Below are 16,582 nucleotides of genomic sequence, written 5' to 3'. Positions count from 1 at the left end.
ACCTGATAAATATCAAGCTACAATCAAATGATGTTACAAATGACCAGTCCTTGGCCAAGGTTCAGTCAACACAACCAACTACAAAGAGGTCTGTCAGACCCTCCTGACTATTAACTAGCTAGGCATTAACGATTTGACACATTTACTTTGAGTTATGCCACTCCACCTAAAGTGACAGTAACTTTTATTACTAAACACAAATGTCTGAGCTGCATACAAAGGTAACTCCATGTTGCTTAACAGTCAAGGAGTTTCACTGAACATGAGATAGCCTCTCTGGCTACTTAAACAGAGATGTGTAGAATAAGGGCAAAATTTCAATAGTTGGTTGTATTTCTGACCTCCTGATAAATGCCTGAGTCTTCTTTCAGGATTCAAATACTACCTCCTCTGTGAAGCCTTCTTTGTTACGCTCAGGAAATTAACTATTTCATCGTCTGTGCTTTCAGAGCATACATTCATTTATTCATCAAATATTTACTGAGTATTGCCCGTGTGCCAGGCATTAGGGTATATAAAGAATAGACAGGCCCCTTGTCCTCAGGAAGTTCCCAGTCTAGGGGCTCTTTGGGATACCTGTGCTTACCTTACCCATGGCTGGACATGTTTATCTCCTCATAACCCTGTGAGTCTCTCAGAGATAGGAGAGTGTCTCGTTCGTCTTATGTCAGGTACCTACCACTATGTCCATACCACACAGTAGGAACTAAATACATCTTTGCTGTAACAAATAAGTAATTTCAAAGGTTGACTATCTGTCAGAGTTCTTGTAGGGACTGAATAGAAACCTTAACTGTATACAGACTTCATACTGATAAATACTCAGTCCTTGTCATCCTTAGCCCATCAAAAGGATTGAAATAGTTGATCACTAAATTTCTTGAAACACTTTCTTATCTTGGCTTACAGAACACCACACTCAGCTACTCAGCTGGCTTTCCTCCTACCTGCTTGGCTACGCATTCTCAGTCTCTCTTGTGGGTCCCTTCTCAACTCTCTGACCTCTAAATATTGGAGTACCCAGGGCTCAGTCCTGGAACTTCTCTTTTTCTACCTATGTGCTCTCTTTGACAATAACATTTCATCCAGTTTCATGGCTTTAAAAACTATCCATATTCTGCTGACTCCCCAAGTTGTACCTTCAGCCTTTCCTCTGAACTGCAGACCCATACAACCAGCTGCCTGCTTGACAGCTCCAGCTGCAAGCCTAAGAGGCTTCCAAACCTGAGCTCCCGATATACCACCCAGTCCATTTCTTCCTACACTTTCCCCTATCTCCATCAATGGCAACTCCGTTCCTGCCGTCGCTCAGTCCAAAACCTTTGGTGCAATTTTTGATTTTCTTTTTCCTCACATATACTGCCCCATCTGGCCGTCATCAAACCTTGTCACTCTATCTTCGAAATATATCCTGAATTAAATCCCTTCTCACCACTTTCACTACGGCCATCCAGTCCAAGGCTCCATCACCTCTTGCTCATATGATTGTGATAGCTCCACTAAGTGGACTGCCTGCTTCTGCCCATGCATTCCTCACTCTCTTAACAGAGTGACCCTGTTCAAAATAAGTCAGATCAGTCATGTCACTATTCTGCTGAAAACAACCCTCTAATGATCCCCAAAGTAGAGTAAAAGCTAAGGTCCTCACTATGACCAATGAGGCCCTAAAGGAAAATGCTTCCATTCCCTCCCCTACCTCATCTCCAAACAGTCTCCATTCCCCATTCTCTCCAATCCAGCCACACTAGCCTCCTTGGTGTTCCTAGAATGTGCCGGACACGCTCCCACTGCGGGTCTTTGCATTTGCTGTTCCTCCCGCTCGCAGTACTTTTCTCCCATATTAATGCATGGCTAGCTCCCTCACTTCCTTAAGGTCTTGTCTAAAATTTCAACCCTGCTGCTAACATTTCATATTCCTCTTTCTTGTTTTATTTTTGTCTTCCAAGCATTTATTCTTATCTAACATACTATATATATTGTACCTATTTATCTAGTTTATTGTCTGTCTCACCTACTAAAATATAAGCCCCTCACGGGCAGGGACTTTAATCTAATCTATTTGGTTCCCTATTATGTCCTCAGCATGTAAAACAGTGCCTGGCACAGAACAGGCTCAATCAATATCTGCCTAATGAATGAATGTACCCTGAAGTACATATTAAAATTAAAATTTAAATAGAGATATTTAAAATTGGTGATGTGGTTACTCTTTTTCTATGGGAACACATCTCTGAAATGATAAAGACATTAGTGGAAAAATAATTCAATATATCAAAATTTGATAGCCAACATTTCTATGAATTTATTTAATTTGTAAAGGAAAATGATTTATTAGTTTTTACTGTCCATAAGCAAATTATTCACAGTAATTTTAATTTCAGGATTGTGCCTATCCTGAGCATGACTCTGTGACCAGCTCTTCCTAGCACTATTATTATTTGTGCTCACAGATTACAAACTGAAACCAACATTAGCCCGTCATTAGAAAGATAAAATGTACCACCAAATCTCAATGCTTAACAAACCCCAATGTATTATATCCTCTTGAGGCCAAGACAGTGGCTTTGGAATAAGAAGAGCTGGATGTGAATCTTGGCTCTGCCACTTCACCAACTGTGTAACTTCAGGTAAGTGACTAATCTGAGTGCAGTTTCCTCGTGTATAAACGCAGGTAATATCTATTTCATGAGAGAACTGGGAAGATGGTTGAGTGCCTCACACAAAGTAGGTACCCAATACATATTGCTACCCTTTTTCTCCAGCTACAACAGATAATTAGGGTAACTATATTGTTCTCAAAAAGTTTTTTTGATAGGACTGGTTGTTCCACAAAGGCTGCTCACTCGTCAATCTGGGCCCCCCAGAACATTCAGAATGGGGTTATAAAATTATAAAGAGTTGAGACACTCATTACACGCAGTGTACTGACTGACTGGTCTTGCTTAGGCTGTGAGCCACTCACCTAAATAGCCTTGGGTCTTTTTCTGTAGTGCTGTGACTGGGCAGTCTTTATGAGCTAACAGCAGCTGTTTCAATTGAGCCACCTCATTGCGTAGTAATGTGACTTCATTCTGGGGAGGGAGGGAAGAAAAGAATATGAAGAAAATTTATGCTCCACTCTTGAACCCCCCGTAGCTATGCCCAAAGTGAGGACAGAATGCTGTCTGGATTTTCTCCCTCAAATCTGGGAAAGATCCAGCAAGGCTTTAGACGGCCCAGGGCCAATACAGCCATGAATGCAATGACAGGAGCTGCTGCAGTGATAGTAGGGATTTTAAATAGAAAAATTACTCCTATTTAGGATAAATACGATTACATCAAAATTCATAATGCATATGTCCTTTGATTAAGAAAGCTAACTTCCAGGAATCTATTTAACAGAGCTATCTACTCAAGTGCATACAATGTACACTGCAGCACTGCTGTTCTGGCAAAAAATTAGAAACATTGTCAGTATCCATACCTTATAACATAACTTACACTACAGAATGCTACACCGTACAGCTATTTACAAACACGAGGTAGGTCCTCTGTATACATGGTTAGATCTCCAGGAGATACTGTTTTATGTTACAACAGACCGACCCTCCCTGACTCCCCCACAAAAGCTATAAATGAAAAAAATATTAGAAATACATACATGTCTGGTAGGTACACACCAAACTTATCTACAAGGAAGAGAATGAGACTAGGGAAGACATATTGGAGAGAGACTTTATTTTTAATCTGTACCTCTGTGTGTGTATGTATGTGTATATTATATATATGTTATATAAATATATTACCTTTGTAATGGAATATTTTAATAAATAATCAGAAGAAGGGAAAATAATATTCAAGAAATTATCTGGGGACTTCTCTGGTGGTTCAGTGGTTAAGAATCCACCTGCCAATGCAGGGGACATGGGTTCAAGCCCTGGTCCGGGAAGATCCCACATGCTGCACGGGAAGATCCCACATGCCGTGGAGCAACTAAGCCCATGCACCACAATTACTGAGCCCACACTCTAGAGCCCGCGAGCCACAACTACTGTGCCCGCATTCTGCAACTACTAAAGCCTGTGCGCCTAGAGCCCATGCTCTGCAACAAGAGAAGCCACCGCAATGAGAAGCCCACACACAAGTTAGAGTAGCTCCCGCTCGCAGCAACTAGAGAAAGCCCCGCGCACAGCAAAGAAGATCCAGCACAGCCAAAAATAAATGAAGAGATCTGTGTTATAACCATTCTATTTGCATTTGAGTGGCTTTTTCTTTCTTAAGCTGTGTTACCTGGGCAAATACTTTCCCTTTGGGTGTCCCACTACCCCTGTCAGATTCTACTGATGACTTAAAAAGAGCACCCTGGGGTGCTTAATCTAATTCCCTTCATCCAAACTGGTCTATGGATGACTCATTCTAGTAGCAGATTTGGGAGTAGTGGTAAGTGTCCTTTCCAGTCCCCGGGGAAGAGGTTTCAACTCTGACTGTTAAGACATTCTTTCTGCATTCTCCCTGGCATATGTTCTGGATCTGTCTTAAAGAATTATCATCTTCTATTATATCGTCCCACTTTTTCCTGATTCAATCTCACTTTCCAGATTCAACAATCCTAATAATCACCCAGGACACACTCACACTCAGCTGAATGTTCTGAGACGTGAGTTCCTCAGCCTTCTTCTCTAGGGAGGACACCCACAGCTTCCGCTTTTGACGGCAGCGCGAGGCTGCGGCCCGGTTGCGCTCCAGAAAGCGCTGCCGCCGCTCATCTGGATCTTCATCCACCGTGCGCCGACGTCGCCCTCCAGTACTAGGAGTGGGTTGGGCTGGTGAGACCTGTTGCCCAGAAGGAAGAGGAGTTACTTGGGAATGTCAGTCCTTTCCAAACTAAACCTGACGTAAGCTCTGGCAAAGATCTGGTAAAAGTATATACCAGTCTCTGTAACCAGAGCGAGTCTCATTACTATGTCCCTTAGCTTCTCTTCTGTAGTAGTTCCTCATTCTGCCTCCTGTTTTCTTTCAGTCTTCTCAGTTCCATACTCTGATTATTTCTGAGACAGATAAAAATGAAACTAGGATCACTTTTTGTTTCTTAACAGGAAATATTGTAGGCAGGGAAATTATAATCAAGGGAGGTGTCAGGGGAAATTTTAGGGAGACTATGGAATAAAAAATTGGAGAATCACCTATCTGGTCAAGCAATATATACAAATAACTGTGTGCTACAAGTTTCAGAAAAGGAGAAAAGATTTTACTATCAGTGAGATATGAACTATCATGGAGATATATGAATTAGTATATTCTATTTTTTTTTGGCCACACCGCACGGCTTGCAGGATCTCAGTTCCCTGACTAGGGATTAAACCTGGGCCACAGCAGTGAAAGGCCAGAATCCTAACCACTAGGCCACCAGGGAACTCCCAATATATTCTTTTTATTTAAATCAGTTATTAATCATCCTCAGCAACGCCCCTGCTTCCTGCCTTGTTTGTTCTGTTTGTTTTTAAAGAGAAAAACATTTTTTAATCTCTTTACAAAGTGGCAATTTAAGACTGTCTTTTGTTTTTAAACTTCAGGCTGATGTCTCCTGTCTCTAAAGCACTTTTGAATCATCTTCCTTTTCTGTTAGCTGGTATATATTCAAAGAAGATAGACCAATTTTACAATAACGGTCAAAATTAAAATATAGAAAGGTCAACCATCTGTATAAAAGAAACTATGTAATGTAAAACAACGCCAAAAATAAATGCTTCCTGAACCTGTTGCTATTAGAGAACATCTATATTGGTAGTTCCCAAATGCCAGAGCTCACATTAGTTGCATGAGAATAAGCATAAGCTTGTAAGAAAACAGGATCTTATTCTACTTCAGGCCCTACTGAATCATGTTCTCCATTAACACAGATAATGAAGAGATCATTTTATTTATTCAGGTTAATATTCTCTCTCCTAAAAGAAAAAAAGTGGAGAGGAAATTTCAAACTTATTTTAATGAGCTACAGGCCTTGGGGTCATTGCTTCTCACTGTACTAAGGGAAGTTTACACAAATTCTCCTGTGATTTTCAATTTCCTCTTTGTCCTGAGCTCAATGGAGCACATGTAAAGATTGGTGCTTTAGGAGGAGAATGGGGAAAAGGAAATGATGGGTTCCTATTCTCTCATAGACAACTCAACAAGACATGCAGGGAATGGAGGTAAAAGAACAGACCAAGAGAAAGACAGGAAGAATAAGAAGGAAAGGAATTAGTGGTAACTAAAACATAAGTCATGTCATTTCCTCAAGAGGGGAAGCAGCACAACTTGGGCAAGGGGACTACTGCTTTACCATTTCCAGAAGGGACTGGCATTAGAAGGGGTTACAGGAGGGTGGGCAGGCTTAGCTTCCAACAAGAAAACTCAGATGAAAGCTTTTGTTGTTGGCCAAGCTTTAAGGCAGCATATGGTCATTAAATGTTAGGACATGTGCTGGTTAACTGATAAAGCAGGTGGTGACATCAGGAAAAGGGGATGGGCAAAAGATGTAACTCTAGAAACTGATCTCAGGTTGTTGTCACCTAACCGGTACAGACAATATGAAAACTGAGCCCTATTCAGTTTTCAAAGAAAATTAGTAAACTGAGGCCTCCCTGAAAAAAAGAGTTGGGCTTCTAAGTGGGATCCCTCTGGCTTTTTTAAGACTTTAATTTCTCCTGATAAAAAGACATTCAATTGATGAGGAAAAAGTGTTTTTTTGGGGGTGTGTATTTGTTTACTGAGCCATCTTAATACTGTGACATCACATTTTATTAATATATTGTTTTTCTTTTTTTTTTGGCTGTGTTGGGTCTTCATTGCTACATGCAGGCTTTCTTTAGTTGTGGTGAGCGGGGGCTACTCTTCGTTGTGGTGCATGGGCTTCTCACTGCGGTGGCTTCTCTTGTTGCAGAGCATGGGCTCTAGGAGTGCAGGCTTCAGTAGTTGTGGCACGTGGGCCCTAGAGTGCGTGGGCTTCAGTGGTTGCGGCGCATGGGCTAAGTAGTTACGGCACGCGGGCTCTAGGCGCACATGCTTCAGTAGTTGTGGTGTGCGGGCTCAGTAACTGTGGCTCACGGGCTCTAGAGCACAGGCTCAGTAGCTGTGGTGCACAGGCTTAGTTGCTCTGTGGCACGTGGGATCTTCCCGGAGCAGGGCTCGAACCCGTGTCCCCTGCATTGGCAGGTGGATTCTTAACCACTGCATCACCAGGGAAGTCCCTAATATATTGTTATTATCTGATTTTTGCTATAAATCTAATCAGGTAAGTTTTTTTAGGTGGGTGGGGGCTAAGACCTAAGATAGGAGAGACTAAGGGAAGCCTCCTTTGGTGTACAAAGTGGTTTGAAGTGAGGTCCTGTCACATTTTAGAGGGTTCTGCAGATACAGCATTCACATTATAGAAATAACCAAAAAGCAGAAAACAAAAACTGAGACCTCCTGTGTGACAGTTCTGCATTATCCAGTCTGTTTGCATTTAGTACAACCCAAGGATGGATAAAGAATAGTGCATTTTGCTACTTTCAAACTGTCAACAAGAACCAAAGTGCAGGTAGATGCCCAGAATGCTGATATCCACTCTTCTTTCATTTTCTTGCTCCTTGAAAAACCAGGTATGACTTAAAGAGTAATGGTGACACAAACTGGTTCCCCCATCCAAGGGTCTAACTGACCTGTGGCTGGGCAGGGGATGGGGCGTCAGGGTGCTGGACGAGGATCTGGCTTTGCTCTGGACGGGCTGTCACCATGGTGCTGGCAGTCCCCACCACCATTCCACAGCCACCATTGATTGAGGAGACTTGGTGGGTTAGGGTAGCTTTTAGTCTCTGTAGGAAAAGATAAGGAAAAATAGCTTGTCAAGGGTGAGATTCTATCAAGGGTGAGAAGAGTGGGCTTAGATTTTATTACTGATGTTACAGACAACTAAAATTCCCACACTGATTTTCCCTTAACAGAGGGATTAAAAGAAAATGACAGGGAGAGAGAATGCGCACATGATCCCTAAAATACCTACTCTGTCCCCTCACTATCACCCTGGGCACAGTTGGAGGGCGGGGGTTGCTGAAGCTACAGAGTCCAGATGAAAGCTCTCTCCTGGAACCTGGCCAGGGGCTGGTTATTACGCAGTTATTCACCTCCTGGCCAGCTCTCCTGCCCACTCATCCACCCCTCCATCTGTCACCCTGGAACTGAAACAGCAAGAGTTCCATTCCAAACAATCTGTGCTGCTTCTTTTCACTGCCATGGTCTATGTACCAGTCTCTAAAGGTGGAAGAGATAGGAGTCATGAATCAGGGTCTTTTCTTCTCCAGACCCCACAACTGGGTAGGTCTTTAGCTCTGCAAGCCCCAGAAGATACCACTTCTTTCAGAAGGGCCAGCGTTGCCCCGGGCTGGGATGTACTCACCATCTTGGCTTCTGATGGCATAGGGTGGCCAGAGGGAGAAATGGAACCACTGCTGTTAACTGGTGGGCCAGGGATACCAGGAATGTTGGGCACCATAGACACAGGTCTGGCCAGCTGGATCAAGAGAAGGAAGAAAAACCAGAAGGGAACATAATGCTATTAGTGGGGCAACAGCTTCCCCAAATGAAGTGCTTTTGAGATTGGCACATTAGGGCCTGTTCTATGCAACCTGCGCATAGGGCATGCAGAAACAGCCTGGGAAATACCATGCCCCATGGGGCACCACAGGATAGGGGACCTAATCCTCCAGTGCTATGACAATTTCTATGGGGAAGGCTGAGGCTGTATCTTGAGGAAAGTGGTGGGCAATTTGTGAGGTACTTAGTGCCAAGTGAAATCAACCAATCAGCAGGCTGGCAAAATCAATTCTTGGACCAGGAGCCAATTGTCCAGATGAGCCTTTGTCTAGTGTTCCCTAGCGCTGGATTGGCAGAGGTTAGTGAAGAGTACGGGCAGGCTGCCATGTTCAACTACTACAGATGAGAGCCCACGTTTCCCTGGGGCTCATGTGTGTCTATGAGCATTCAGGTGGAAGGGAGGGGTTAATGTCTTGGTAGGGTTGGCTGCCCCAACTTCAGAGCTCACCGATATAACAGAAGGCATCTGTACCGGAGGCCCTGGCAGCACAGGCATGGTCTGTCCGTTAGCAAGATGCATGACGAGAGGGAGGGAGCCAGTGGGAGACCTAGAGGAAATATGAAGAGAAATGCTCATAATACACACCCTTTTGCCAATGATCCTCCTCCTATAATTACAGCAGATTTCCCAGTCTTTTCTAGTAGCGTTGTAAAATCTTGGCACCCTCATGAAGGTGGATAAAGCAGGGAATGCTACTTACCTTACCTTATAGATGGAGAGAAATCGCAAGATCTTTACACCTTGCAAATTAAATGCACCACTGAATTCAAGTGGGTGGGAAGCTAATCCTATTAAGAGTTTAGAACAATTAAATAAACATCCCTACCACTGGCGTGTATAAATTCTGTCTTGCCTTAGGCAACGAATACTTCAACCAAAGCTGCCATTTTGCAAAGCTGAATTATGTCATATGATAGCCAAATCTGAGGAAGTTCCTCCTGTTCCTTTCCACATTTTGCTCTACTCTGTCTAAGAAAGAAGCCATCCCTTTGTATTTTTCTTAGTGGGTCTAGAGAACAATAAACTTTAAGAGGCTGAAGCCAGACAACAACCTCTTAACCCATGGGTACCTGGGGACAGGATCTTAAGTCATCCCACTAGGAAATCTGTATGGGCCATGCTGGGAGTGAAGACAAAATTAGGAATAGCAAAGACCAAGAACCCTAACTGGGACTGAGGGGAACAACCAGACTTAAAAAGGATGACTTGGGCTTCCCTGGAGGCACAGTGGTTGAGAGTCCGCCTGCCAATGCAGGGCACACGGGTTCGTGCCCCGGTCCGGGAAGATCCCACATGCTGCAGAGCGGCTGGGCCCGTGAGCCATGGCCGCTGAGCCTGTGCGTCCAGAGCCTGTGCTCTGCAACGGGAGAGGCTGCAGCAGTGAGAGGCCCGCGTACAGCAAAAAAAAAAAAAAAAAAAAAAAAAAGATGACTTAATGGGTTTCAGTGCCTCATTCAGTAGTGCCTCCATAAACATCCATATGATTGAAGCCAAGAACTAAATATATACTTCCCTGTGTGACCTCCACCACTATAATGAACTTCCTAAAGTTCTAAGGATTCTTCTTTTAGATCGAAGAAGTATTAAACCTCCAAATTAAGGCAGTACACCCCCAAATAAATTCTTGCTTGTCTACTAAAAAGGTAAAGAAGATTCTGTTTATGGGGTGAAAAATTTATGTTGAGAGACAATCTCAGTGACTTGTTTTCCTTGAGTATTCAGAAACAGTCTCTATTTAATCAAATAATTTCACACAGAGGAAAGACATCCAGGCTTCACTGTTTCTCCCTGCTCTCTTTACTTACCCCAGTTGCCTGTTGGATGGTGGAGCCTGTGTGATGACGGAGGTTGGGGAAGGAAGGGTTGGGTGAAGTGGATCATAGCCCAAGTGGAGAGGCAGGGAGCCAGGGCGTACGATGGTAGGTGTGGGCGTAGAGATCACAACAGGCTTTGGGGCAACATCCTGGGGAGAAGACACCAACAGATCACAAAATGCTTTAAGGGACTGCTTATAGGGAAATACATAGCTGGTAAAATCTAGTATAAATTAATTGGAAAGAGCACTTGGACTACTCATGTAAATCATGACCTGATTCCATCATGATCATGGACCCATACCTCACACCCATTCAGTAGGAATGCTGAGTTAAGACCTTTTGGCTATCTCCCTTTCAGGGATGATGGCTATATGAGTGAGATGACAGTTGGCAGATCACTTGAAATTTCTGTAGAAGCACTAGAGTACCATATAAATTCTAAGGAGTGTTATAATTTTTTTTGGCAGGGGACCATGCCGTGCAGCATGTGCGATCTTAGTTCCCCAACCAGGGATCTGCAGTGGAAGCGTGGAGTCTTAAACACTGGACCGTCCGGGAAGTCCCAGGAGTGTTATAATTTTTCATGATCTAGATACTCTCATTCTAAACTTGATGCTCAAGTGTCCACTGATCTCTAATGGGAAAAGACAGGTGTAAGACTGGTGATAAGGCAACCCAATTGGTCTTAACCCAACGTCTCCTATAGACCCCTTAAGAAAAGGGCTACGGAAGTTCGAATAATGATCATATTGTGATAAAACAAACTGCTTCCCATTGTTAAGTTGTAAGGACCTTAGACTGCCAGTGGCTACAGTGGCCCTGAAAACATCTCTAAACAGCCTGTAGGACCTGGCTGCTGATGAAAAGAGGAGGGGGGATACAGTTGTAATGTTTATGGAGAGGGTAGTTTTGAGATGTTAGCAAACCAGTTTTGGAGGGAGGTAAGATGAGGTACAGATGCTCTATCCACAGTGGATATTAAAATTAATAACCACTGGTAGCACAGTAGAGACTGGAAGGAGGTATGATGGGCCTTCTGAGGTTATGATGAAATTATCAAGGTATTGGTTACATAAGCTGTAAACTTTGTGAAAATTCAGTAAGCTGTATACTTACAATTTAGGTGCTTTTCTGTATGTGTGTGATATTTCAATAAATTAAAAATACTTCACAAAAAGTTTCCTTTAAAAAAATAATAATCAGAATCCTGATAGATACTCCCTTTGAATCACTAGAAAACTTCCCTCTGGGAAGACTTTTTTTCTAAATTGTTTAATGTTCAATTTATGAATAATGTGATTTTTCTTTTCCACTTACCAATTGAAGTAGTACAACATACATAAAGTACGTTAATCTAAAGGATAAAATAAAACTAAATGATTTTCTATATATGTAACAAGTCTTGTTGATGGACATTTGGACTGCTTCCAGTTTTTTGACTATTACGAATACAACTGCTATGAACTTTCTTATATACTTCTTTTGGTGGACATATGCACTAATTTCTCTTCCATACAGACTTAGAAGTGGAGTTGCTGGGTCAGAGAATAGGTGTAATTTATATAAATCTTCTAAACAATTAACATTTATTTAAATATAATTGGGCTTCCCTGGTGGCGCAGTGGTTGACAGTCCACCTGCCGATGCAGGGGACACAGGTTCGTGCCCCGGTCCGGGAAGATCCCACATGCTGCGGAGCGGCTGGGCCTGTGAGCCATGGCCGCTGAGCCTGCGTGTCCGGAGCCCGTGCTCCGCAACGGGAGAGGTCACAGCAGTGGGAGGCCCGCGTACCGCAAAAAAAAAAAAAAAAAAAAAAAAAAATATATATATACAATCAATCCTCCTGTATCACACAATATTTATACAACAAACGCATCAAAACTTCATCTATCAATTAACGTTTGAGATGACTCTTGGTAGAGTTTTACCTTCTCCCTGAGTGGTGGGGAGCAGGGGCTAGAGGCAGGACTGTCAGGTGGGGATGAGTCTACCTCCACTGGCTCTTCTTCTTTGATTTTGATGTCTGGTGTAGAAGGCAGAGACATGTCAAGGGGCCCAGAAGCAGCCTGTTAAAAGAGAGAAATGAGCATAGTTCAACCTCATGATTCCCTGCAAGTTAAAGCTACATCTTCCCAGTTAAAAGATGAGGGAATATACTTCTAAGAAGTTCAGTCCTTGGTCAAAGCACCAAACTGAAAGTCAAAGAAATGTGGAGCCCAGGTTTTATGTACAACTCTGGCTGAATCCTTTAACTTCTCAGGGCTTCTGTTTCCCTCCTATAAAAGGAAGCTGTATCTGCCTCGCCACGGGTGAACACTTATAAAAATTCCGAAAGGGAAAAAAAAAAGCAACCGTAAAATGCTTATAAAGGCCCTGAAAGGAGAAAATAAAAAAAGATGTCATTTATCCATGCAAATACAATGACTATATTATTTTTCAGGAAAGCACGATTCCTGAATCCAGTGCCTTCCTATTCGCAACCAGCTCCATTGGCTACTAGCGAGCTGTGAACAATTGTTTCTGCCGATCAGAATGACTAGGTTACCCAATTATCAAAAGCAAACCAAATCAAACTGGCTATTAAAGTACTGTCAACAAGACAGGAAATATCTTTTCTGGGGAACTCCCCATGCTTGATGGTGTTCTCACCCCAAAATCTGGTGCTAGAGGCTAGAAGTTAGGGTTTTGGGATAACAAAGAAAGGAAAGGCTGGTCATTTCATCAGTGAAAGAAATTAGAACTTGGTTCTAGGAGCACGACTGGAGAAAACCAGAAGGGAAAGAGTACTTTTCTGGCAGTAGTGCAATCAACTCACAGAACTGTGGAGCCATAAGTGGCTTTGAAGAGAACAATAAACCATCTGAGATGACCCTGATACTGCGCCACAATAGGAGAGCTGGCACTGCAGTTCAGTTTCATGACAAAGTGCGTCCTTTGTTCTATTCTTCCCATATCCTAGGTTTCCTGATGAAAGAGGAGCTTGTTTTTAATTTATCCCTTGCTATCTTAATCACTAGAAATATTGGTATTTGAGCAAACTGAAGATAATCTAGTGTCTACTACATGGTAATGTAGTGGTAATGGTTCTTTCTCTCCAATCTGATAAGGATGAGCAACAGCAAAGATGGTTTCATTTCTGCCCTCATTTTTTCTACACAGATGTCAGGTCCAGTTGGGCTAATTCTCAGATCTCTGAAGTCAGAGGGCTGTAGGAAGGAGAGGCCTCTAAGTGAATACAATCACAAGTTTAAAATCTGCTAGAGGAATCTCCTAGAAAAGCTGTGGTTCAGAAAAGTTTGGGGCTCATTAAACACTCCTGGAGACAATTTTCCACTGAGCCTGTGCTTCTCATCAAGTAGACGCGAAGACCACCCCTGACCCAGCAGGGAGAAACACTGAGAGATGCCCAATAAGTAGAGGCCTAACTATGAATGGCTTCCTGTGTCAAGTGAGCTAAAATGGAAGTGGAAAAGACCTGGAGCCTTAAAAGGAGGTTAATTTTCTTGAATTTGCCTATAATGAGTTTGGTTTAAAATCCTTCACATCCTGGTGGAAACAATTTGACTGATTTCTTTGTTTGGGGGGAGGGAGAAATGACAGGGGGGATGAGGTAAGGAAACTGTAAAATAAAATTATACCACATAGGTTGAAGCAACTGATTGATGAGGGACCTGGGTCTCTGAAGAAAAAGAACGACAAGCAGACTGTGGCTAGTTCTGCTGTTTGAAAGAACTACAAATATATGCCACCGTTTCCCCACTTTCTTTTAGTTTGCGGGAGACACAGCATGAAATGGAGATCACAGAAAAGCTACGGAACTTGGAAAGACCCCCAGTGATAAGAAAACTTCGTTCTTATAATTTAAGATGGATGAAAAAATCATGCACAAACTCTCTTGATTTACCTGCTATCTCCCTCTTAAGAGGGAAAGAGCTCCTCCTGGAAATTTTTTCTTATGTCTTGGCTTTCCTATATTCTCATGGGATTCCATGCCTCACTGTACCACGCAATTATGGGAGGTACACGTGTTAATGTATATATGTTTTGAGATATACTGGAATTTTTTTCTGAATTATTATGGAACACAAACATGATTTTACGTAGTGACTAATAACCCAGAATTTTAATTCTAAAGTAGAGTAAACTTTGACCTTCTCAATTTCCTTTTTCCCAAAACCCCTTATTCCATGGGTATTATTTTTCTTTGACTCTGCTTCTTGAACTATTTCCTCTGATCTTCCACACTAAAGGATTCTCTAGGGATCTTGAATATAAAGGTTAAAATCAGAATCACAGCACCTCAGAATCTGAAGTGATTCCAATATTTTAATCCTCTCTACAATATCTATACTAAGTGGCCTACACATAATTGAGCACACTTTGTTATAGCTTCCTATCCTGGTCCTATTTCTACCCCTGGGGCACAGAGAATATTAAGTTTAACCCCTCTTTTACAGGAAAGCTCTTCAACTAGCAATGTTTGAAGACTGCAATTTTGTTCCAATAAAATTTCTTTTCCAAGCAAAATGTCCTCAGTTTCTTTAAATGTTCCCAAAGTGACCTAATTTCTAGTTCTTTCACCATCCTTGTTGATCTCCTTTGAAAGGCTTTAAGAACATCCTTCCTTAAGCTTTATGTCTTGAATATTACTAGAGAGCTGCTTGAAGGTAAGAGTGATATACACTGAAACAAAGAAGAGTTGAAATTCAATAAATGTTTATTGATTAGCTGATTGAATAAAACAGTCCAGGTGACAAGTCTGATTAGCTCAGAAAAGAGTGGGATTTAGCAAAAAAGATGTTATCTAACAAAATCTGAGTAATTTATAATCTTTTTTAACATCTTCAACATATTCAGAACAAAAATAATTAAAAAACAGATTACTGAAAATGCTCCACTGGAAGGGCAAGAAGACTGATTTTTGATGAAGACCCAACACTTGTGCTGATCCATCATCTGGACCACCCAAAGACCTGAATGGCTGACTAGGATCTGTGAGTACTATCTGGTTCTACAGAACCAAGCCCATAATTTTGTGCTTTAACCAATTAAGCTAATTAATTATTAATTTGCTTAATTATTAATTATCCCAGGACACAATGAAAGTTGCCTAGATCTGAACACTACCAGTTTTTCAGCAAAAGTCCCATCTCTTGCCTTTTTTTCATCGTCATCTGCAGCTTTCTTGAATTCATGTTCAAAGGAGCTAGCTAGTTCATTGAAGAGCCCCACCTCTTCACAGTTCTTCAGGAATCTAGTCGGAGTAGGAGTTTGATCTGTAGACATGAAAAGAAAAGGAACCTCTATTTTAGTTTTGACCTGAAATTAAAACTTGAGAGCACACAGAGAACACATTTTTATTCTTCTATTTGGAGTGAATCTCTGTGTTCAGGAAAATTGGCTTTAATTGAGCTCTAGTAAGTAAAGACTGGTGTTAGACCACTAGAGGGTGTCTGTGCTGTGTTGCCTCAAGGCCAGCAGAGGGAAGTCAGAACAATGTTTTTGTGTGACTATCTATGTAACCACCTTTCTCCCAGGGGCTGGTTTCAGCGCCCTCACCCTCAAACAAAACAAAACCGCCCACCCAGGTGGAGTCTGTGAAACCTCTAGATAGGAAAATCAAGTACAGTTAAGTGACATTTTCTCTTTACACTTACTCCCTGCTAGGTCTGAAGTGAGTAGGTATACGCAGATGGACGTTAAAATCTGATGAGGAGAAGAAACTGAGGATCAGATGGTTGAGTCTACTTGCTAAAGCTACCAAGTAAGAAATGGTGCCTTGTCTTTCAGTTGTCACTGAGGTAAGGGTCTATTACCTTCTGAAGGCATTCCAGGCAAATCTAGGGTCTGGGGAACAAGACAGCAAGATCATGAGCTAGAAAAGGAAACTGCAAACAATAGAGCTCATTTCATAGAGACCTGGGCCTGAGAGCAAATTCGAGAAACCAGGATATTTGGATTTAGGTTTGCCAGCCAAAATATCCTCTCAGAGGCTGCACAAATCTTTCCTCAGCACAGTGCCTCTGCCCTGGGGAAGAGGAAGTCTCTTCGTAAGCCATGGGAACTTTTTAAGCGACCTGAATTTTAGATTTGAGCTTCTCTCTCCCCACCCAGTTTTTCTAGTTCTTCTCTCTTAGGTCAGTTGAATCTTGTTCCCTGGTCCTAACTCTAT

At 42.2% G+C, this 16,582-nt stretch overlaps 1 protein-coding gene across 4 annotated transcripts in view; it reads right to left on the bottom strand.

Annotated features, from left to right (window-relative positions):
- The window catches only part of LOC116760294 (cyclic AMP-dependent transcription factor ATF-7), an 89,643-nt gene that overhangs the window by 4,317 nt on the left and 68,744 nt on the right, over window positions 1-16,582 (bottom strand). For 3 of the 4 annotated variants that reach the window (XM_032644958.1, XM_032644959.1, XM_032644960.1), the window contains exons 4-11: window positions 15,568-15,686; window positions 12,339-12,476; window positions 10,399-10,556; window positions 9,041-9,140; window positions 8,396-8,509; window positions 7,662-7,814; window positions 4,615-4,812; window positions 2,963-3,071 (exon numbers count right to left, since the gene is read on the bottom strand). In XM_032644958.1, the coding sequence (XP_032500849.1) occupies window positions 2,963-3,071; window positions 4,615-4,812; window positions 7,662-7,814; window positions 8,396-8,509; window positions 9,041-9,140; window positions 10,399-10,556; window positions 12,339-12,476; window positions 15,568-15,686 (1,089 nt within the window). The remainder of the gene's footprint in view (window positions 1-2,962; window positions 3,072-4,614; window positions 4,813-7,661; window positions 7,815-8,395; window positions 8,510-9,040; window positions 9,141-10,398; window positions 10,557-12,338; window positions 12,477-15,567; window positions 15,687-16,582) is intronic. The other variant, XM_032644961.1, reaches the window with a different exon arrangement.

This window comes from Phocoena sinus, chromosome 10, assembly GCF_008692025.1.
Source record: "Phocoena sinus isolate mPhoSin1 chromosome 10, mPhoSin1.pri, whole genome shotgun sequence".
NCBI lineage: Eukaryota > Metazoa > Chordata > Mammalia > Artiodactyla > Phocoenidae > Phocoena > Phocoena sinus.
The sequence above is the reverse complement of the archived record's forward strand: the minus strand, read 5'-3'. Positions and strand labels throughout refer to the sequence as shown.